Source organism: Panthera uncia, chromosome D4 (genome assembly GCF_023721935.1).
Source record: "Panthera uncia isolate 11264 chromosome D4, Puncia_PCG_1.0, whole genome shotgun sequence".
In the NCBI taxonomy this organism is placed as follows: Eukaryota; Metazoa; Chordata; class Mammalia; order Carnivora; family Felidae; genus Panthera; species Panthera uncia.
The window spans coordinates 80330876-80354494 of record NC_064807.1 but is presented as its reverse complement, the minus strand read 5'-3'; the positions used below and the strand labels follow the sequence as shown (position 1 = coordinate 80354494).

The following is a 23619-nucleotide window of genomic DNA, read 5'->3' as shown; positions in this document are numbered from 1 at the left end:
GGTGCCTGAGTGCCTCTGCCTACGACCTTTACTGAACCATCCCTTAAGCTTGAGAAAGGTAGGTGGTGGCTTTCCCCTCTCACAGAGAAACTGAGGCTCAGAGAGAGATCTTCTAGAACTGGCTGAAGGTCTCTGGGCTAGAAAATGGTGCGATCGACCGTCTGATAACACAGGCCTCGCCCCTTCTTCGGTACCATCCAAGCTTTTTGGTTACGAACCTAAGTATGACCATGAGTTACTGTGAGTAATGAGGACAGTGGGGGCTGCGGTGGGCATGAGGAGTTTCCCATCTCCCGCCTGTTAAAGGTTATTTCGGCCGCAGTGTGCATGGCTGTCAGGCCCCAACTTATTTTCCCTTTGGCCTGCCAGGGATCGGAGATTTTCTCATCCAACGTGACGCTTAGAAGGAGCCGGTGGCAAACTCTCAAAGGCAGCGCTGGGCTCAGTACCGCCCGCCCCTCAGGATGGCGCTCGGTGTGCAGACAGAGGAGTGGCCTGCTGGTCCCCAGGTGCCTCTCGCGGGCCGGGCTGCTCGTCATCTGTTCCCCGTGGTGGGGGTTCGGGCAGTGGCCCTCACAGAGTTGCTGAGGGTACAGACAGAGTCACGTACAGCCTCCACCTCGCTTAATCTTCACGACAACCCAGAAGGGTAGGGCTGTCTTCTGAGTCTTAATGGCGAAGAGGCTTGCAGTCAGTATAGATCAGAGACGAGCCCCGTGCCGACCAGCTGCAGAGCCTGAACCCTTTTGACGGCACACCTTTGTCTCCCCTCCAGCGGGCGAGCCAGGCACCACCCCCCCCCCAGGAGTCCTGACTGGCTGCAGGCTGCTTATTTGAAGTTTCATTGTACTAAGTAGGAATGCTCAGGATTCAGGCACCGAGGGCCCACCAGCCATTGCCCTGCTCACCTCGCTGGCCAGATCTGTACAGCCTCTGCTCTTTTCAAGTGCTTTTGTTTGTCTATAAAAATAACCCAATAACCTTACAATCCAGAAGTTGGGCAAAAGAGACAAGATCATTCTGAACCTCCCTGCCTACCAGCATTTCTGCAGGTTCCCCTCAGGTCTTTTTCCTATATATATCTTGTAGAGCTGCAGCGTCCTTGCAGTATTCCGTCCTGTGGACTTGCCCGTGTCCTTGTAACCCCTGCCGTGCGTGACTGTGCCAAGATCGCATTTTGCGTCCATGCGTGGGCCGCCTCACCATGCCCCCTCCTATTGGATCTGTACACTGCTCTAGATTGGACCTGTAGACACGAAACGCCGGAAAAAAATGCCCCTGTTCTTAAAGCTTTTCTCATCTGATATCGTCATAAGGAATGGAATGATTAACAACTACCATTAATGCTGGCCAAGCACTTTATATACACCGTTTCATTTAATCCTCGCAAGAAATCTTGGGAGTGAGGGTAAGGTATCATTAGCTCTATATTATAGAAGAAGTAGCTGAGACCCTGAGAGGTTGTCACTGCCCTGTACCCTTACCCAGTCATAGAGGCAAATTTCTAAATTGCTAAATAACTTGCTGAAAGATTTGTACCACTTTGCACTCCCACCAAAACTCTGGACTGCCTGCGAATCTGAGTCTGGGGGGACCCAGAGGAGCATGTGGCTGCATTAGGAATCCTTTTTTTTAAGTTTGTTTGTTTGTTTATTTACTTATTAATTAGAGAGTGCGAGTGAGTGAGGAAGGGGGAGAGAGAGAGAGAGAGAGAGAGAGAGAGAGAAAGAGAGAGAGAGAGAGAGAGAGAGAGAGAGAGAGAGAGAGAATGAATGAATGAATGAATCCCAAGCAGGTCCATACTGTTAGCACAGAGCCCCACGCAGGGCTTGAACTTACGAACCACGAGATCATGACCCGAGCTGAAACCAAGAGTCAGATGCTTAACCGACTGAGCCACCCAGGTGCCCCAGGAATCCTTCTGACCAAGGAGAAATTCCGCAGGCTGTGCTGGCTGGGCTGATAGTCTGTGCACCAAATGGCCAGCCCCCGCTGCTTAGGAATTTGTAGAGTCTGATCATCCAAATTGCACTGCGTGACCCCAGCACCCAAAGCCCCAGAAGATTAAAATAAGATCAGAGGAAGCTGCCAGAAGCATTTAGTGAGAGCTCTACCCACAGACAAGGTCTCAGAACACTGCAGTTGTATCTCTTTGGGCCAGGTGCACACGTGCTCTGGCCAAAGACGATGTTCCACACCCTGCCATGTCCTCAAGACCAGGGCTCAGCACAGCCCCTGGTGGTGCTGGCCACAGAGCACAGTGGGGTAGAGCCCCGTTCCCTCCTACCCAGGCCCAGAGCTGCCCCAGGGGTGTGGTTGGTGAACTGTTGCCAGGGCAGTGGCCTAAGACTCTGGTGCCAGGGACAGACCTGGGTCAGCATCTTGCCCACTAGCTGCCAGCCAGAAACCCTGGGCAAGACTTTTTGCCTTTTTTTTCTTTTTTTTTTTTTTTAGAGAGCATGAGCTGAGGGGCAGAGGGGGAGAAAGAGAGAGAGGGAGACAGGGAGAGAGGGAGAGAGGGAATGACAGAGAACAAACGAACCCCAAACAGGCTCCACGCTTAAGACCAGGGACCCTGGGATCATAACCTGAGCCGAAACCAAGAGTCAGATGCTCAGCCAACTGAGCCGCCCAGGCGCCCCTGCCCCTTTTTTTTTTTTAAACACAATGCCTGTTCACATCCCAAAGAACATGATTTGGGAAACCGCCCACAAGAGCCACACTGGCATGCTAGGTTGGCGGGGCACAGCAGTCTCCCCTCCTGCAGGGACTGCTGCTGTCAACAATCTGATGCCCACCCTGTTGCCCTCCCTCATCAGCTGCCCCTCCCTCCCATGCCCCCAGCCCCCCGGCCCGCCCCCCCCCCCCCCCCCCATACCACACTGACCTGCCCCTTGTATTCTCTTACGTCACACACACACACAGGGGTCTAGGAGCCCCTCCAGGGCAAGGGTCACGCGCCCTTCGGCTTTGACTCCTCAACTCCCAGACCAGAGTCTAGCTTAGGGCTCTGCTCGGGGACATCTACTGAATGAATGGACAAGGGAATCACTGAAGACAGGTTGAAGCTAATAGCTCATAGCTCATAGCACCCTGGAGATGGGGAAGGGATGTCAGTTAACCACAAATGTGGAAAGAGAGCCTACTGTGTGCCAAATATGATTGGGTGTGACTGTGAAGCTACTAGCACCTGTCCTGCCCAGGCCATCTAAGAGCCAGAAACTGCCATCAGCCCCAGGAGCAAGTCTCCAAGATGCCAGCTGGGCCCTGGGCCCCAGGGGTAGGGACAGCTGTCTCAGTGCTGACCCCCTGGCAGCCTGCCAGGACCCACTCCCTGAGCAGCCAAGAGTTCAAACCCTGGAGCAGAGGGTCCCAGACCCAATTAGCAATGTGAGAGAGGCCCCTGACCCCACTCAGGCCCCCCTCCCCTCTCCAGCAGTAGGTTCTGGGCCCTGGAGACAAAGCCACACAGCAGAAGTCTGACGTGGAGCCTGAGCCCAGACCGGAAAAGAAGGAATTGCTGAGGAGTCCCCAGGGATGCGCAGCAGCCCAGGCAAACACAGGTCTCCCTTGTCCCCAGCCACTTCTGCCTACCGCTCAGAAGGAAGGAGCCCTCCCAGGAGCTGTCATGACAGGGAGAGTTAGTTCCAGCTGAGAACCCAAGCCTTTAGCGCACCCCCGGGAGAGAAGGTGCCCCACCCCCAAGACCTGCTGCTTTCAGCCTCCTTTGAAAGTTTTGCCACCTCTCCTGAGCCCCTCCCTCTTCCAGGAGCCCCGTCACCCTTTCTCAGGGCCTGTTTCAGGCCCAGCACTTCTACGTGTCACCTTGGTTAACCTACTCTCCCCCCACACACACACGCCCCCAAAAGTCATCACGGCTCAGGTGTGTTCACCTGTTCAGCCAGTGAGGGAACCAAGGCTCTAACAGGTGGAATGGTGGCCTTAGATCCAGGATGTGCAGCTAGGTCTGCAGGGTCCCATGGCCACGTCCACTGCTTTCTCACCAGACACCCTGTCCTCCACCACTGCTCCCAGGGCCCCCACAGGAGACTCAGGCTCAGGGCAGGCAGAGGCGGTCCTTGGGGTGAGGGCTACTTGTTGTTTACAGTCTACACAGTTTCTCTTCTGGGTAGGAAACGTGTAGACGGTGTCCCCACCCCCATCTTCTCTCTACCGAAGAGCCTGAAGAATGGGAAGGTGAAGCCCGGGTCCTGTGTTCGGGCTTCTCTGCCTATGAGAAGGACTGGGAAGGAGGACTTCTCAGGACGTCTCGGGGATGGGTGTGGAACATGTTGACACTAGTGTTTTTTCAAAAGAAGGGATGAATGAATGAACATAAACGTTGACAGACAGATGGAATGATGAAGATTGGAAAGATAAAGGGTACAGCCAACCCTCTCAAGAGAGAGATGAGGCCAAGCCAGTAAGGCCCCCTCCCCAGTCCTCACATCACCCCCTAATCTGGCACGTCACCTCAGTCCTCCTGTGGGTTCAAGGCCCTCCTCCACCACCTGGTCCCTACCAACCCTGCCAGTCTTTTCTTGAAACTCCCGCCCTGACCTCAAGCCCCTTGTGCCCACTCCTCCCAGAGACCCCTCCAGGCCATCCTGCAGCCTCCTCCATACTCAGCATTGGAAGCCCAGCTCCCACATCACTTCCCGAATGGAGCCTCAACCAAGAGCCCCTGAACCAGGGGTACCCCCCCCCCACTGCCCTCTGGCAGGGCACGTTCCCAGTGGGGTGAGAAAAAGTTGCTCTCACACCCACCCATCCCCACCAGACCAGTTGACCTGACAGGAAGAACACCCTCTGCTGGTGATCTTGACTCATGACAGCAGTGATTCAGTCTTCCTGTTTTAGAGTAGATCGTCACGTACAACTAAGTGCAAAGATCCAGTGTCCAGCAGGTTCTGTATCTGCCTCCAGTTCTTCCTCCCTGAGAATGGTCCTAGCTCTTAACCCAGGTCACACAGAGAATAGCTCCAGTGCAGTTCTGGAGCTTCCCTTGGGGGCTGTGCACCAACTTGTTTCCCCCAAAGACCCTCTGACTTGCTTCAGGGCTCTGTTCTATTGTTTTCATCTATGCGTATGCCCGGGTGTGGTCTGGAGTCTTGGTCCTGTGTTATGGTGGTGGAGAGATGGCGTGGGAGTTCTGGAAGGCAGCCACGCTCACCCCTGTACCACCAACACATGGCGTGGGAATTGTGATGTGCTACCATAGGCCCAACTGACCCTAACCCTCTAGGTTAGGGGACCTAACCCTGACCTAACCAGTTAGGGGACCACTAACCCTGACCAGGAAAGTCTTTGAAAGCAGGAGCCACCTTATATTCGTCCTTGAACACCTAGGGAAGACCCTACACCGGATAAAAATGCCCAGAATCTGTCTGTCAGCAGGTGAATGTGGCATATGGATAGTAATTGAGTATGTACTATCCCTGGGCATGAGGCCAAGCCCTTTACGAATAATTTCATTCAACTTTGTGACAACACCATCAGGAGGGCTGTAGAACCCCCATTTTGCAGATAAGATATTAGGGGGAAGGGAGGTAAAATGACTTTCCCAAGGTCATCTGGCTGGGAAGTGGGGGGTGATGGGAAGCTGCACAGAATGGCACATCTACTGGGCAGGCAGGACCTGGCCTTGTCCTGGGGCCTGTCCCCGCTCATCGGCCCAACAGGAGCCTTGTAATCAAAGGATGCCAGGGCGGCCATTTACAAAGCGAAGATCCTTTGTGCTGGAGTGAAATGATCCTTTAAAAAATGATCACCGGCTCCCCTCGTTACCTCTGGAGACCAAGTCCTTGCTGATTTTTCCCTTCCTTATCTCAAGTACATTTAAATGTCAATTAAATTTGAAATATCTACATTTGTCAGCATTTCATTTTGGGCCAGCGTGACGTGCTGCTGATTTGTCCACGCGATGTGACACATGAAAAAAACTCTCGAGATGCAGATCTTCCTCATTAAAAAATAAGCCCATGCGATCCCGGCACGGCGGAGAGCCACAGAGCACGTCCCCGCTTCCTGACGCCGTGTCTCTGACATGGTATTTAAAAAGGAACAGCCGCGCCTGTCACCACTGTCACACGCGTGCGCTAACCGGCGACACGTTAAACCAAACATTAGAAAGGGTTCGGGAAGTCATCTGCATGGGAACTCCGAGATGAGGTGGGCAGAGGCGGGAGCAGCCGTGGGAGATGATGGGGTCTGAATGGTGATGGACAGCGGGCCTTTCTTTCTCGCCAAGACTCTGGCAGCCCCTCGCTGGGTAGCCAAGTTCACCACGACCTGCCTTTTCACAGACAGCTCTTTGTGTGTAATCAAATCCAGGCGAGTGGTGGGTGGCAGACTGCAGGCTACTAGCTGAATTGGGTTAATGAGGGAAGAGGTACGCTTTTTTTTTTTTCTCCCCGTATTCTGCCTTAAGCTAATAAAAAATTTAAACCTGGACATTTTCAACGATTCATCCTTTATCTCTGACAAATATCTGACTCTGTGTTTCAGAGGAGGACATGAGCAGCTGAATTTAAATCAGTTTATTTTGAAATCTCACCTTTTATTAAAAGTGGAAGGGGGCACACCCTGCCCCTTACCGCGTTGTTTCAGATACACAGAACTGAAGAGGCGGGATCACAAAGTGGTTTGGAGTCAAACAGATCCAGACTCCTGGCTCCACCTATGGCTGCTGTGTGATGCTGGGCAAGCGACTGGCCCTCTCTGAGCCTTGGCGTTCTCTGCCAAGCGAGCACGTGATAAAGGAATTAAGGAAACTGTACGGCCAGCGTTTAGCTTGCATCGTCGTCATCATCCACGTGGCCCGAAGCCTGAAAACACTCTGATCTGACCAAACCACCCGGCGAGGGTTTTCGTCACTCTCGAGAGACAGACGGCATGTTCCGGAGATACCCTGGGCCTCTTGTGGAAGCCACTGTCCGGCCCGCCTGGCCTGGCCAGGCCAGGAGAGCTGACTGGAGAGGGAAAGTGGTTCCCTCCTGCCCCTCTCACCCCGCAGGCCTGCTACGCGACCACACCGATGTGGGGAGGCCCTGGACTCTGACGGGGGTGTGAACTGCGGCAGCCGGGTTGAGTGAAGCCAAGGTCCAGTCCAGCACAAAGGCTGCTTGCTCTTCTGTGAGTCCAGACCTTCCTGGCATTCGGCTCACGTGCCAAGCTGTGATTGCTGCTTTCTGGTCGAAGCCAGAGGAGGAGACCGTACTTGGATGGGTGTTGGAAGGGCACTCGGGATGGATTTGAGGGACACCAAAGAGCTTCATTCAGGTTGACCTAAGCAGAGGTGTGTGTCCCCTCGTACGCCTCTACCAGCAGCCCGGCTGACGGGACAGTGAGGGCCCTGGCCTAGAATCTCTGCTTGTCACTCCCTGGCCAGGTCACGTGGTTACCTCTCTCTCCTTCACAGAGATGCCCAGTGCTCACCTAGCACTCGGGAAGTGCCTCTACCTGGAAGTGTGGGTGGGTGGGTGGATGGATGGATGGACGGATGGATGGATGGTTGGATGGATGGACGGACAGACAGACGGACGGACTAATGACAGTCCCATCCTCTGTAAAATCAGCACAGTGATACACCTCCCTGCTAGGCTGTTGGGAGGGGTGGAAATAATCTATGTAAAGCCCCTGGCACAGTGGATATTATTTTACACATTTTTCCAAGACTCCTGCCTGCTCCTATGTACCCAGCACCCTCACCCCCAAATGTGGTCCCACTCTGCAGCCTCAACGTCTCAGAGGATAGACGGGGAACCTCAGGGGACACTTTTATACCGTAGCCCCAAGCTGATGAAAGGGACAGGTGCTGGGCTGGGGCTCCAGAAAGGTGGGTGAGATGGATGGGGGCTGCCTCATCTCCCCAGCACACTGGCTTCCAGACATTTGACTGCAAACCTCCATCGCACTAATGTTGTGCCCCATGTGGGGATAAAGAGAAGAAGGAGCCAGGCCCCTGCCCTTGAGGAACTCGACTTAGAAACAGAATTGCAAGAGGTTAAATGGTATGGATGAAGTGCTAAAACATTCAGCCCAAGGGGAAGCTAGCTTCATCTGAGGGGAAAGCTCCAGCTGGGGATTCCAGGGAGACTTTCTAGAGGGCCCATTGAGCCAAGTCTTCAAGACCTCAGTCAGTGCAGCAGGCAGAGCAGGAAAAGATGTCAGGGAGGTCTGCGGGGCGTGTAGGGGGGCGGCAGGAGGAGGCTGCAGGGGTGGATAGGCTCAGGCGGACAGCGTGGTGTCTATCCTGCCTGCAGCTGGCGCTGGGCACTGCCTCCCTGCAACCCTCATCCCTGCCCACCCAGCACATTCCAGAGCTCCCCAGAGTGGAGCAGGAGGCCACCCTCCTCTCCACCCTCCACCCCTCCTCACCTGCTCAGGAGAGCCGTCCGGTGCTGGATTTAAACAGTTGAGTAAATCATCCTGTGAATACCTGGATGTTGTTATTCTTAACACTTACTGGGTCTACTCACCACACAACAGCTGCCTCAGAATTGCTCTGCGGTGTCGTAGATTTGCAGGTGTCCAGCGGGAGAGTGACAAGGTTGAGTTGATGAATCAGAGCAGGATTCCAGTGGCTGTGTGGGGTGGCCCGTCTGTGCCTTGTTTTATGTCCCAGTGGGTGTGACAGGAGCTGGGTGGCCTCGTTTCTGTGAATCACATCTTCTTGCCCTCTGTCCTGAGTCCGGAGGAGAACACCCCACCTAGGCTGATGCTTTCTCTGGTCTGGGAAGGACAAGTCCCTGACACCCAGGCAGGCAGCCTGGGCAAGGGGAAGAGCCCAGCGACCCGCCACCTCCCTGCGTGTGGCCCTGGGCAAGTGGCTTCCCCTCTGGGAGCCTCAGTCTCCACCTCAGTATGAGGACAAACCGCTTAGCCTGCCTAACTTCCAAGGATGACACAAGGAGTGAGGGGGTTTGGGTATGAGAGTGCCGGGGAGCTCTGCAGCTCTGGGAGCCAGCCCCGGGTTCTCCTTTTAAAAGAATAGCATATTCTTGGTGACAACTGCCTTAGCACTGGCGATGGCAAATCACAGCCCAGCCTGCTCTCCTGGTCCACCAGGAATAGCTGCTGCCTGTCACGGACCCTCCGGTGTGGTTCCCGTTCACTCTTATGGACACGGTGCCCTTTTATGAAAGGAAACCTGGAAAGAAGTGCATCAGAAAGCAGAGAAAGGAGGGGTGCCTAGGTGGCTCAGTCCGTTAAGCCTCCGACTTCGGCTCAGGTCATGATCTCGTGGTTTACGGGTTCGAGCCTCGCGTCGGGCTCTGTGCTGACAGCTCAGAGCCTGGAGCCTGCTTCAGATTCTGTGTCTGCCTCTCTCTCTCTCTCTCTGCCCCTCCCCTGCTCATGCTCTGTCTCTGTCTCAAAAATAAATATCAAAAAAATTAAAAAAAAAAAAAAGCAGAGAAAGGAGCCAGCTCTGGCTGGGGGTGTTGGAGAGGAGACTGCCCCCCACCCAGGCACCCCTATGCTTCCTACTCCATCGTCCCCCGAACTTCACCTCTGCCCCCCTCACTGGTATCTGAGCATGCCCAGCCCGGTGTGTGGGGCCCAGATGTGACCCCGGGTCTGTCCGGCCCAGCTCCCCCTCTCCCAAGCCCGCACCTCTCCCGGGCCCTGGTCAGTGTATAATTCATGGCAGCCACGCGGACTTTCTCGGGGCTGTGTAGTGTTTGTGTTTATAGAGGTAGAGCTCACAGGTGGCTGACAAGGGAGATGTATTTTTTATAACAATGAATATTTAATTTCCACATCACAGATGAAAAAGACTCTCTGAAGAGGCATGAGAGGGAGACTCCAGAGAATAGCCGCTAATCAGAAAAGGGCCTTCTAGCCAGTGCCCCTCCACGTGGCTCACTTTCTTCTTTAACTTTCTATTTTTATTTTTCCCTGATTATTGAAGTAGGTATGCACATTGAAGAAAGTGTAGAAGACACAGAAAAATAAAAAGAGGCAGTGTGGGAGGGGGGGATTCACCCCTAATCCCGCTAGATTTTGTGGACATTTAGGTACATCCCTTTCCAGTCTTTTTTCTGTGCGGTTTCCCGTAAGTAGCTGCGAGAGAACGTAGTGCAATTACAATTCTGCATCCTGGCTTTTAGATTCTTCTTTCTTAGACACACTATAGTTGATGGGTGGGTAATATTCAGCCAAATGTACCATAATTCACTCCAGCAGACTCCTATTGCTGGAAGTTTAAGATGTCCCGTGTTTTGATATCCTCAGCATGGCAGCAGTGAATGTCTTTGTGTCTCCTTCTTTGCTACATTTAGGATTTTCTAGACAGACGTGGGGTTGCGAGGTCATAGGTGGCTGGATCCGTGTTTAAGGCTCTCGACACCTATGGCAAACTCACGGTTTCTTTTCTGTTCGGGACCAGCTTCCTCACCTTGGGGGACCAGTCAGGCCCCCTCTGGCCTTCTCCAGGGAGCCTCTACCCCAGGTTGGCAGAGGGAGGCGGGGGCCAGGCGCCGAACGCAGACGCTCCCCTCCCACCGGCCACATGGAGTTCTGAGGGTGCCTCCTAACTGCCTCTTCTCTCTTGTCTTCCTCTGCCCCAGCCTGGTAAAGCCCTTGCGACACTATGCGGTCTTCCTCTCCGAAGACTCCTCTGACGATGAATGCCAGCGGGAAGAGGGCCCGAGCTCTGGCTTCACCGAAAGCTTTTTCTTCTCCGCTCCCTTTGAATGGTCTCTCCTTCCTTCTTCCATTTCCCTGAGCTCTGCTTGGTGACTCTCCTGGGCCGCGTGGGGGAGGGGGGCCAGTGCTGCTTGCCCTTGTGTGCGGGGAGGGCCATCTGGAGCCACTGCCTTCCGGTGCCCCTGTGCCACCACGTGGGGTGAGTGAGTGTCCCCCGTGTGTGCCTCTGCCCAGGGTGTTCATTCTGCCAGCCCCGTGGGCTCTGTGGTGAGGAGTGAGGTGACGGGAGGGTGGCAGGGCCGACAGGTGTGAGACGGGAGCATGAGTCTCTGTCCCTTACCCAGGAGACTGCACTTGACCGTTAATGGAAGTGGTTGTGGATGCCTGGGTCCTCCTCCAGCTCAGCACATCTCAGAAAACTACGGAGACGGAGGGTCAGATTTTAACCTTAAAAGAAAAAACACGTATTGATATGGAGCGTATACGTTATTGCTGACAGATCCAAATGTTGTATCGATCTGCCTGACTTTAAGATAATTTATATCATCGCTGTTTATCGCCTGTGCCTCATGCTAATTATAAATTGCAACTTAGAAAAAAGAAGGTTCGCCCACAATCCAGCCACCGCCCAATGTTAAGCTTTGGTAGTTACCCCTTCTTTACCAGTTCTTGCCCATCTACCCACAAGTTTTTCCCAGCTGGGCTCAAGCAGAGGGACAGCTTTTGTCTGCATTTGTTAACGAAGTTGTAATGTTTTTAATGGGAGCCTTTTACAGAAGGGAGCTGCCCTTTGCTGAACACCCACGGGGCCACAACCAGCCTCTAGGGAGTGAGCTATTAAAACCATCTTAGGGAAGAGGGGATTCTTCCCTTCCACCCCGTCCCAGCCCCTTCCCCTGAGCCAGGCCTGTGAGCTGCTCAGGGCACCTGATAAACCCACCACTTCTCCTACCATCGCCCCCTGGGGTAGCAGGGTTCTGCCACCAGCTCACCTATGACCACAGGCAAGTCAGTCCCCTCCCGTTGTCCTCACTCAGAAAGTGGTGGCCTAAGTCAGTGTTGCCCGAGTTTCACAGGCCACCTTTTCTGTACCTTGAATCTTTTTCTTTAAAACTTTTCTGTCAAAACTTCAAAAAATTAACCTTCTCCTCAGCAATAATATCTCTAATATCATAGGCCTAATGTGTCAATTATTATCTCTACTGTTAGTTAAAATAAAGGTAGAACCATTGGAATAAGACCTGTTCATCCACATAATCAACTCAAAATCACCTTGCAGATAAAAACGCCCTGCCTGAGTGATGTCCAAGGACCCCCCACCACAGAGTGCGGGGGTCTCGTTCTTTTTAAATTAATTGATGCCTTAATTATTTAAATAGTGAATAGCGCTCACTCCTTTGGCCATGACCTAAGAAAAGTAGAGGTTCTTGTGTGTGGTGTGTGTTATTAAACAGGAACTGGCTCATAAGTTAACTATACTGGAGTAAAAATAAATAAAAATAAGTCGCACAGGAAAGGCAAGGAACTGGCCCATCGTAAGTCCAAATAAAATGGTTTCTTTTTAAAGAATACTATTTCCTTCCTTAAGTGTAAGGAGCACATTGACTTTTCTTTACTCCTTGGTTGTGTTCAAGCTTGGTTAAAAGGTCTTTAATTCCTTGGTCAGATGGCTCAGAGTCAGTGGAAACTTTTGAAGTCTCTCCAACTCGGCATCCATTGCTACCTTTTGCTCTGTGACCTAGGGTGAGTTACTTAGCCTCTCTGAACTTCAAGATACTAAAGGCTGATGGAGTCCTGACTGCTGAGCCCTCTCTCTGCTGTCGGTTCCCTACCCTGGTTCCTGCAAGTGTGACTTTGGGACCAGCAGGTGGCGCCCTTCCCCCACTTTACCAGAGCCGTGAGCAGTTTCTGCTGAGACACAGGGGACAGAGCCAGCCCTAGCCTCTGTCCTGGTCTTCACTAGAGTCAAGTCAGGGTTTATCCAGGCACCGTTCTCCATGTACCCAGTGGTGCCCTGGGGGCTGAGGCTTGTGAAAAAGGAAAGTTAGAGAAACCTTTCGTCACCTATGCCTGAGTCAAATGTACAGAAGGCTGTTAACAGCCTCTGTGCCTGCCATTTGCCAGGCACCGTGGTAGGTAGTTCACATAACCACCACCACCAGCAGCAAGGGAGATAGACTCTGGAATGGGGAAGAGGTTGAGGTTCAGAGAGGTTAAGAGACTTGCCCAAGGTCCCACAGCAAGAGATGGCAAGACCAGAGCTAGAACAGAGGTCAGCACAGGCTGAGGCCCAGACAGTTATTCCTGAGGGTCCTGAGGCGTGCTGGGTAGTTACCCGGGGGGAGAATTTCTCCCAGCTCAGTTCCCCATGAGCCACGGGGAGGTGGGAGGGCAGAGACTGGGCTCAGGAATGGGCAGGCTGCCTGTTCCCTTTCTAATCACGTCCCGTTCCTCATGCCTTGTCTGGATGGCTTGCAAGCCCCCTCCCCAGTCATATGGTGGGTCCTGTGGTTTTCAGAGGAACTAAGTGGATCCCCTTAGTGCAAATTAGAGCCAAAGCAATTTGCCCAGGGTCCCACAATAAACAATAGAACCCAAATTCAGCCCCAGGTCTGTCAGATTGCCAGTGACCAGACTCCGGCACTGACAGGGACCCCAGGACACTCACCTGTCCCCAGGCCTCCCGGGTGTACTCTTCCTGGGGGTGGGGGCTGCTGGCTCCTCCCGTGGAGGCTCTGGGCGGGAGGATCCAGCCTGCTCTGCCTCCTCCCAGGCCTCAGCCATATCGGACACTCAAGGAGTCAGACAGCGCAGAAGGTGACGAGGCAGAGAGCCCAGAGCAGCGAGTGCGGGAGCCCACAGGCCCTGCCCCAGCTCCACCTGACCGAGCTGCCAGCATCGACCTCCTGGAGGACGTCTTCAACAACCTGGACATGGATGTCCCACTGCAGCCACTGGGCCAGGCCAAGAGCTTGGAGGATCTCCGGACCCCCAAAGACCTGAGGGAGCAGCCAGGAACCTTTGACTATCAGGTATGATACCGGGGTGGGGTGGGTACCTGTCAGGGCCGGTGCCTTCCACACACGAGGCAGATACCCCCCGTGTGACAGCGAAGGAGACCAAGGGAGAAACAGTGACTTTTCCAGGGTCCCCGGCCGATGCTCAGGGTCAGTCTGACTGCAAACCCTGCCGGGCGGGCCAACAGCCCGGCCGACAGCCAGTGAGCCACCCTCAACGGCGATCACCGTAGAAGATGCTACACCTGGTGGAAATCCACCCCTCACTTCCATTCGTGCATCAGACAGGGGTGTGCTGGTGCTCCACTCTCCCAGGGCGCCAGCCCCACCCCCAGGCGGGGCTTTGACGCCTGATCCAAGTGGGCGTGCTCCCGTGCCCATCAAGTCTCGTTGGAGGACCTTTGGATCAGAATTCCTGGATTCCGGATTATTTGCATGGAACCGCTGATCCGCCATCGCGACTTCCAATGTGTCTCATCCCCTCTCTGCGCCTGTCTCCCCACTTGCAAGTGGAGGCTGCTGAGTCTCTGGGTCTGTGGAACTGACAGGAGCTCCCGTGGGTACAGTGATTCGAGCGCACCCTCCTGCGGGGAGTCCCCTGTTCCCCTGCCGCTGAGGACCAAGTCCGGGCCAAGAGAGGGGAAGTGGCGCCCAGGTAGTGTCGCTTGCGAGTGGCAGAGCCGGGACATGAGCCCAGTCCTGTTTTCCTGCCAGCCAGGGAAGAAACCTTTGCTCAGACCCCGTGCCTCACTCACCTTCAAGCTCACAGGTGATTAAAAGTACCCACATGCTTTGAAAAGTAAAAAAGCCCCAGCCAGTAGATGGTCAATAAATGGAGTCATTTTCCTAAAACTACTTGGCGACACTGACGTAAGAGGACAAGGGCTTTCTCTGGAATCCCTTTGTGCGGTGAGAAAAAAGCCTGACTTGGAGTCGGAAAAGAGGAAAACAGAGAAGCCTGGGCTTGGCGTCCGGACAGACCCGGGCTCTCTGCTGGTGCCCTGGGCCCGGCTGCTCTGAGTCCCAGGGACCCGATCGGCCACACGCCTGGGATCCCAGCCTGAGCGCCCACCCGGCACACGGGAGGGGCACGGGGATGGATATGTGCTGCCTTCCAGTCTGTCCAGGTCAGTCTCTGGTCACTGCCTCCCTCTTTCTCTCCAACAGAGGCTGGACCTGAACAGGAGCGACAGGAGCCGCGGGATGCCAATGGCCTTGAAGCTCACCCACCCGTACAACAAGCTCTGGAGCCTGGGCCAGGACGACATGGCCATCCCCAGCAAGCTCCCGGCCAACTCCCCTGAGAAGCCCTCATCCCTGCTTGGGAGCTCCCTGGCTCTGCCCCGCAGGCCACCGGCCCAGGACAGCATCCTGAACCCCAGTGACAAGGAGGAGGCGCCCACCCCGACTCCGGGCAGCATTACCATCCCCCGGCCTCAGGGCAGGAAGACCCCGGAGTTGGGCATCGTGCCTCCGCCCCCCACTGCCCGCCCAGCCAAACTTCAGGCGGCCAGCGCCGCCCTCGGGGACTTCTCAGAGCGGCCGCAGGCTGAGTGGGAAAGGCGAGCCCCCCTGAGTCCAGCCCCGTTCCCCGGGCTCCTCCCCAGCGCCGCCCGCCAAGGACCCACCGAACCACTGCAGCCGCTCAGCCTGGCCCCAGGGGCTGCAGGCACAAGTGGTGATGCCCTGCTGGCCCTCCTGGACCCACTTAACACAGCCTGGCCAGGCAGTACCCTTCCACCAGGACCTTCAGCCCCAAACGTAGCCACCTCATTCACACCCCAGTTCAGCTTCCCCCCAACAGGGACCCCCACCCCATTTCCACAGCCATCGCTCAATCCCTTTGTGCCAACCGTGCCAGCGGCTCTGCCCGCCATGCCCCTGGTCTCCACACCAGCCGGGCCTTTTGGGGCCCCTCCTGCTCCCCTGGGGCCAGCTTTTGCCCCCAGCCTCCTGCTGTCCAGTTCTGGCTTCTGTGTCCCACATAGATCTCAGCCCAACCTGTCTGCCCTCTCCATGCCTAACCTCTTCGGCCAGATGCCCATGGGTGCCCACACCAGTCCCCTGCAGCCCCTGGGCCCCCCAATGGTCGCCCCTTCGAGGATCCGAACATTGCCCCTGGCCCGCTCAAGTGCCAGGGCCGCTGAGGCCAAGCAGGGGCTGGCCCTGAGGCCCGGAGAAGCCCCCCTCCTTCCTCCCAGACCCCGGCAGGGCCTGGAGCCAGCACTGCAGCCCTCTGCTCCTCAAGAGGCCAGAGACCCCTTTGAGGATTTGTTACGGAAAACCAAGCAAGATGTGAGCCCGGCCCCTGCCCCAGGCTCAGTAGAGCAGCTCAGGAAGCAGTGGGAGACCTTCGAGTGAGCCAGGCGCCGAGAGCGAGGGCAAGCCGGGCCACGCGCTGTGCCGCCCGCCACTGTGCTCCGAGGCTGGCGGGCCCTGCTTCCCCTGCTGTTCTGTTTCCGCCCAGGTTCTGCCAGTGGGAAGGGATGGGTCCCCTCTCTGCCGCCCCTCTTTCCCCTCCACGCCACCCATCTCTGAGGTCTGGCCGCTAGCAGATGGTGCCAGTTCCGGCCTGGGAATGGACCCAGCTCCTGGGCGCCCACCCCAGTAGCCCTGCCATCACCCCTCCCCTGCACCCTTGATTAGGTTTTGCACTAAAGAGGTCAGCTGGGCGAATGACTGCCCCAGACCAAGTCCTACCCACCGTCCTCCTGGAAACCTCCCGCCGGGAGCCCCAGGGCTCCACAAGGCCTCCCCTCCCCAGCTCTGTTCTCTTGCCCCAGCCGCAGCCCGGCCCTGCACACCCCCGCAGGAACCAGCACAGGCATCGGTGGTGGCCTCGGTGTGAGCTCGTCTATACCAGACACATGTGGTCTGGAGTTTGGAGTAAGGAGCCCCCCCTCCCAGGCTGGAGAGCCTGCCTACCTGGAAGGGCATTTACAACCCTCTCTAGCAATACCCTCACTCGTTCTTTCTTTCTTGAGTCTTCACCCAACCCCAACCTTCAGTTGTTTCTGGCTTGGGAGGGATTTGGGGCTGAGGGATCCTTGGGAACCCTCTGACAGCCAAACACAGTCGCAGCCAGCCCTGCGTGGGGGCTGGGAGCACCAGCAACTCTTGATTCGTAGAAGACAAAAGAGCAACAGGTAAACTGAGTGCATCCGGAGGAGTCGGGCTGCCGTCCTGTGCTCTGCCTCTAGTATGTACTGAAATGGGGCCCAGCTTCTTGTCGCGTGGGACCTCGGGGGAAGAGCTGAGAAGCAGGCACCCAGATCCCAACTGGGAAGCCAAGCTGAATGCCACAGACTGATGCAAGAGTCCCAGCTGCTGTTCAGGAATGGGCAGGGGCTCTGAGCCCTTCTCCAGGCCCTGGGGGAGTACATGAACTTGGCTTCTTGCAGCCTGGAGGCCGGAGAAGGGCCAGGAGCCACCCCCTCCCCCGCCCACATAGCGTAGAAATTCCTGAGGCCCACGTCACCAAAGCTAAATTGAAATGTTTTGTTATTGTTTCTTTTATCTATCTTTTCCTTTCTACTTTATTGATTTGACGATTCTTAAAATTGACTAGTTTCAATAAACCGAGTTAAAATACGGCCCAACCATTTAAGAAAACAACCATCTGAGACATGCAGGAAATTGTGAGCATTTTGACCTGATTTCTCATTTCCTATTTGTGAATGGTCAGACACACAGTCTCAGAGGTGTCTGACAGGGCCAGGGGGCTCCTGGAGGCCCCCAGAACCCCAAGGAGCCTTGTCATCGTCTGAGGGACCCTGTGTGGGTCCGTGAGGCCGGGAGGGCTGGCCCGGAGTTTCTCGGACACCAGGTGCGAGGAGCTGCTGGCACACAGCCCCTTCCTGAGCCGGTCACGGCCCCTTGGGCAAGCCCTCTCTCTCTCTCTCAATCTCTGCGTGTCCTCGGCCCGCTGAGGTGGCGAGGGAGCCACGTGGTGTCTGGGCACATGGGCACCTCCAGGATTCTCAGGTGTTTCCGCACCGGTTCCAGATCCGCCCACCCACCCCGGGCAGCCCCCAAGCCCCATCGGAGACAAAGTGTGAGATGAGGGATGCTGTGGGGCCCCAGGGAAGCAGAGCCCACCCCGTGGTCGGTCTCCCCGGCTGTGCTGGGGGCTGGTGGTGAGCACTCCGTGTTCTCGAGAGCATTGTTGTCTCTTCACTGGCTGGATTGAATTTGCACCCAAGGGTGAATGTTGTGTGTGCGTTCAATAAAATCTTCTTGGGGAGAAGGTTGGTATCCCTGTGTCCTGAGGAAGCTCTGGGGGAAAGGGAGGGCTCAGAGCAGTCAGGGAAGAATTTGACCCCTGGCCCACTCCCCAGCCTCTGAGACCAGGTCCTTTTCCCTCTGGAGTAGGGCATGGGCGGGGGGTAGTCACAGGCATGCCCAGGCCTGGCCAGTCCTTGGAGCAGGGCTGCAGGTCACCGGTGGTGTTGAAAGTGCCCACGCTCCAGGGAACAAGTTCAAGGGAACAGCATGAAATTCAGTCCCATAGATAGGTCATTAGCAAGGGCAGAGCCTTAAAAACCAACACCTCTGTTGTGTTGGGGGAGATTGGGACCAAGCACCCAGAGTAGGTATTAAACACACCCAGTCACCCTTCATGTGCCCATCATCCGGTCGTGTCCCCGTCCCTGGGCTGTCCTTGAAAAGGACGAGAGAGGAGGACAACATAGGGCTCCCCAAAAAGTGGCACTTTTATTTATTGGGGTTCCGTGTGTCTTAGGAGTCTGCAAGGACATAGGTTTGCCAAATCCCTGATTTAATAAAGTAAAGAACCAAAGCACCAGCTGTGGCTAAGGTGCTGGTACCGGATGTTTCCTCCCCCACCTTCCCAGGAGTCATAGTGGAGAAGGTTGGGGGAAAGGTCCCACCTCCTACAGGATAAGGACTCATCAAGCCCCTTACCCCAGCGTTCAGGGCCCTTCCTGTCCCAGCCTCAGCTGAACCCCTCAGTCTGAGGGCGCCCACATGCTCCCTTACCCCTCATCACCACGCGGTTCTCCCACAGATTTGATCCTGTGCCTCTGGAAGCTGCCTGAGACCCCGAGGGGAGCCGGGGAAAGTCAACCGCCAATCTAAAACTGGGAAGGGGTCCCCTGGTCTTGGCACAGGAGGTGCTGGCCAAGGAAACAGGAGAGACAGAAGGGCATGTCTCCAGGTCAGGGACAAAGGGACTCCGTGGGGCTGGGAGGAGGCCCGGCACTGGGGGCCGGGAGGGCGGGTGCTCCTCTGGGATCAGTGTGATGACATTACCAGGGAAGGGACCGACTGGAAGGAAAGCAGCACATTCTTCCCCTGTGTCTGTGTCTGTGTCTGCAGGACCAGCCCCGACACAAAGAGGCCATGCCAACATTTGCTGAGTTCAGCAAACAACTCGGAGGCCTTCCTGCGAGTCCTGAATCCACTGCCCCCAGCCATTTAGAGAGATGACTGGTCTGTAGGTGAAGGAGTGGCCTCACCAGGCAGCTGTGACAGGGGAGTGCTGGCCCTGGAGAACCAGAGGTGGTCAGGCGGGACGTGGCGGGGGGCGGGGGGTGCGGGGGGGAGGCAGAAGTTTTGCTCCTTTATCCTCTGGCCCGCTTGCAGGCCCCCGGGAAAGCCCACCCCCAACTTTCTCTCGGCTCCAGTCAGAGGGACAACCCTTCCTGAAAGCTAAAAGGGTGACCCAGACAACCCAGTAGCGCACACCGTCCCGGGCTCTTTCCCCGCTGTCATCCACTGATCCTCACCACAGCGCTGTGAGGTAGGCGGAGGCCGCAAGGTGGGACGGCTGGGGGCAGCCCGTCCTCTGCTCCCGCAGATCCGCCCTGGCTGTGGTCCGACTCTGCCACACAGCTGCCGGAAGGAGCATTTGTCCTGGGAGCCAGGGGCCGCTGGCTGATGACCACCCTCCTTCCGGTTTCCCAGTTGCCTCCAGGTTGGGGACAGCCTCAGACATGGGAGAAGACGCCAGAGCTGGGGGGTCTCGGTCCCTGGGCAAGCCTTGGCCTGGCCTCCCGGAGAACACGTACTGCCCCTGCCCCAGGGCTGCGAAGGGTATCCCCGCTGCCCAGCCGCACCTCTGTGGGGCCTGCACCCACTACACGGTCCTGCGCGCCCACAGCAAAGGCACGGACAGGCCCACAAGCCCCATCCAGAACACTCTCACTGGCATCTGCAGATCAGCAGTCCCCAGGTACGTGCCCACACGCACTTCTGAATGCACCGTGTGCACCTGCGTGTGCCCCTCCCCGGCACAGCAGTCCGCCTGCCGGGGCAAGAGCTGGCAGGTCCGATGGAGACGTCCACGGCCTTGCCAGGCCCCGGTCTGCTTCCCTGAGTGCTTCCCGTGGTGCTCCCCTCTCCCGTCCACAAATGGGGCGCAGGCAGGGGCTGCCGGCAAAGGTGACACTTGCCCAGCAGGTCTCCCAGGCTCTCCGGCAGCTCCCCAAGGCTGGTAAGAGGCCAGCCACTTCCCTGCAGGCTCCTGGAAGCGGCTTCCTTGGGTCCTCAGGTAGGCGCACCTCGCAGGTGCCAGAGCCCGCAGCCAGGCAGGCCTAGATGAGTCTCTCCTCAGGCGGCACCTTGAGGACACTGTCCATCTCCAGCCGGGCCCCAGCCACCTCCTGCTGGCTCGGGCTGTAGGTGCCCTCTGACTGGCGGCGCTTCCTGGCCGCCAGGATCCCTGAGAGGAGGCCCAGGAGGAGGAGGAGGAGGCAGGCGCAGGCCGCGGGCACCGCCACCTCCAGCAGCGGGAACGGCAGTGGCAGCGGCAGGCTTTTCTGCAAGAGACCAAGTCACCAGGCCTGAGACCGGGGAGCAGGAGGGTGCGAGCCTGTGCGTGGGGTTTTATGTGACGCTTACAGTGGTCTAACGGAAGGGGGAGTGAGGACACTCCCTCGTGTCCCTAAGGACAGGAATCTTTGCTTTATTTTGTTCACCGGTAAATTCCAAGTGCCCAGAGCAAGGCCTGCGTGGTAGCTATTGGTAAGTACTGAAGGAGAAAACAGGGGCTTTGCCCAGATTCCCCCACACGACTAGCAAGCCAGGACGGCAGTCTCCTCCGTCTGCCCCCAGTGCCCATGCCGTGGCCACACCACCGTCCTTCAGTCTTGAATTCCAGCTGCAGGCCCTCCCTTTAGTGGCCAGAGATGGCCCCTGCCACCCAGCCTCCCAACTCGGCCTCCCCCTCCCTGCAGTAAACTCTTCCAATCTGAGCCCACGGGGACTTGATCCCTCCCCATCCCAAAGGGTGGTCTGGTTTTTTAGTGTCTGTGGAGACCATGCTTAACTCTAAAGTGGGAGGCCTCTCGGGAAGCGGTAAGAGAGGCTCCCCGGCCAGGTGGCCTGTGCAGGGCAGGAAAGGGGGGGCAGGCCGACCTAGCTGATGGGGAGCTCAGAATCCACCAGGGTCTGCCCAGCTAGGGAGACTGAGACCAAGCTTTAGGGAGCCCAGAAGACCTCTCCATCTCTAGTCACAGACTGCCAGGATGCCACCATCAAAGATTCTACGGGCCTGGAATTGTTAACCACCACCCCCCCCCCCCCCCCCCCCCAAAAACCCAAATTCCTGGATTCTGGAGCCTAAGAGTCTCAGACTCCTCGGCCCTCCCTCTGTCCCGTGAAGCCTCTCAGCCCATTGTGACCTGCATCCCAAGTCCCGGTACCCAGCCCTGAATGAGAAAAGGCATCCAAGGCTGTAGAGAAAAATTCATAGCAGCCCCGAGTGGGCCCTCACCAGCCTCCACCCCTGGGCACTTCTTGGGGAGCTGTAAAGCCATCTCCTCCCTTGGCCCTGGGAGGAGGGTAGGTGGAGGAGACAGAGGCCGTAAAGCTCAACTTGAAAGGAAACATTCCCCAGAAGCAGAGGGGATTTGCGGGTTTATGACCCGGGCTGCCAGAAGCCTGTGGAGATCAAGGCTCCTCCCCAGGCCTCCCGGCCTACGTCTCTCCCATTAGCACCCACTGTGGGCTCACTGCCCACTGGGCCTGTGGCACCTGTTCCACCCCTCGGTGGGGAGGGGGTTTAAGCTCAAGCGGCCTGCTGGGCCCCATCTATTGGGCCCCTCCTCAGCTGAGCCGCCCTGCGGTCACGGGCTCTCTTGGGCAGCAGAGCCTGCTCTGGCTCAGAATCCTGGGCTCTCCAAATCGTCCTGCTCTAGAATTCTGGCACACAAACCACTGGAGATTACAGGCTCGTGTATCGGCCAACTGAAATCCCAGAATTCCAAGATCCTGTGGGTCCCGAATCCTGATCCCCAATAGGACTTGGCCGTGCCCAGCTGTTTCCCTGCCAGTCCCCAGAGGGAGGGCGGGCCCCCCAGGCTCTCCCCACTAGTCCGTACCCCAGGACAGGGTTGGTCCAGGAACAGTGGGCCGTACATGCTCTCCGCACCACCCCCCATCCCCCAATCATCTCGCTAACGTCCAAGACAAGACACCCCCCAAGCCCCTGTAGCATCACTCACCACCACTTCACAGAACTGGCCTGAGAACCTCGCACTGCAGATACATTCATACACCCCACCGGCTGCCCGGCAGGTGCCCCCGTTCAAGCAGGGGTTGGCTTCACAGGGGATCTGACATCTGGGAAGCGGAGAAGGTAAAGGCTGAGGAAGCTGCCTTGTTCCCCCGTCTGCTTTAGCTTCTCAACACTCCCCCCACCCCCAACCAATACACAGGTGTCCATCCGCTGTCCCCATGGGCTGTCCCTGCCAGGTGACTGAAGCATACTGGGACCTCCACCACCACCACCCTCTGCCCCAGCTCGTGGCTGAGGATGACTGGCTCCATCGGAAGCACAGGGCGGCTGCCCAGGCGTGCTGATGCCCTCTCTGCGGAGTGGGCCCAGAACTTGCACCTGTCCAGTCTCCCTGGGCGACCCGAGGCAGGCAGGCTGAGGACGAGGCTCTAAGAAACACCACCAGGCAACTACTTCCCCAGGTGACAGCATAACAGAGGACGGCCTTGGAAAGCCCAGGAGAAAAGCACTCGAGTGGCAGAGGTAGGCTGTCTGGCACTGTGATCACAGTGAGGGGTGGGATGGTGAGCAAGGATCCACACCCCACTTTGCCTGCCCTGGTTGGAGGGCATCCAGGGGCCCACCGTGCCCAGCTCCCAGGCCCCCGGCCCCCAGACCCACCTCTGGCCAGCAAAGCCTTCCTGGCAGCTGCAGTTGGCAGCCCGGGGCCCACCCTCACAGGGGCCACCATTGAGGCAGGTGAAGTTCAAGCTGCACGCCTCTGGCAGGACAGGCAGTCTGGGAAGAAAACACAGTGTCTACGCTGGGGGCGGCATGCGGGGGACCTGGCCCCAGCCCCTGAGGCTACAACAGGCCACTGGAGCCTCTGTGTTCTGAGCTGTGGAATTCAGGGCCCACCTGCCACAGACTTAGTGGTGTCTGAGGTGGAAGGGATGGGGCATAGGGTGGTCCCCACCCCCAACATAGTGCACAACCTTCAGACCCTGGATGGGAACCTCTCCCCACAGAGAGAGTCCTTTGAGAAGCTGATGACATGTCAGGACTCTCCTTGGAACAAAAACCATGTTCCTAAATGTAAAATTTGAGCCTGGGGAAGGGGGAAGTCAGGCCAGACAACCCTCCCTAAGCTTGCTTCCAAAAGGAGTAGGGAGTCGAAACCAGACTGACGGGGAAGTGTCAAAACTTCCAACCACCTCCTTCTGCCCCTGTCATCATCCTCAGGGGACTAATGGGCACGAACGTGAATGGTGGGCAGCTAGGCAGGAAAGCCTCCAGGTGTTCTTCCAAACCTAGCCCTGTGTTCCCCCTGCACCCCCAGACGAGAGCGTTATTTATCTCAAATTCAAACTGTTCTGGGTCTTAGCTGACAACCCTAGGGGCCTGCTGTTCCCATTTCACAGATGAGGGCACGGAGGCTCTGAGAAGGGAAGTGGCTGGCCCACGGAACCAGAGCATCGGCTGGGGGGGGGGGGG

General features: G+C 56.7%; 2 protein-coding genes across 2 annotated transcripts in view; one reads left to right on the top strand and one right to left on the bottom strand.

Moving 5' to 3' along the window:
* DENND1A (DENN domain containing 1A) overlaps positions 1-17919 on the top strand; it is a 436275-nt gene extending 418356 nt beyond the window's left edge. The window contains exons 21-23 of the mRNA XM_049630950.1: positions 10572-10700; positions 13424-13682; positions 14835-17919. Of these exons, the coding sequence (XP_049486907.1) occupies positions 10572-10700; positions 13424-13682; positions 14835-16028 (1582 nt within the window). The 3' untranslated portion in view covers positions 16029-17919. The remainder of the gene's footprint in view (positions 1-10571; positions 10701-13423; positions 13683-14834) is intronic.
* A 442-nt stretch (positions 17920-18361) lies between these two features.
* Positions 18362-23619, bottom strand: part of CRB2 (crumbs cell polarity complex component 2) — a 23551-nt gene continuing 18293 nt past the window's right edge. The window contains exons 11-13 of the mRNA XM_049630843.1: positions 22807-22923; positions 22133-22250; positions 18362-20446 (exon numbers count right to left, since the gene is read on the bottom strand). Of these exons, the coding sequence (XP_049486800.1) occupies positions 20222-20446; positions 22133-22250; positions 22807-22923 (460 nt within the window). The 3' untranslated portion in view covers positions 18362-20221. The remainder of the gene's footprint in view (positions 20447-22132; positions 22251-22806; positions 22924-23619) is intronic.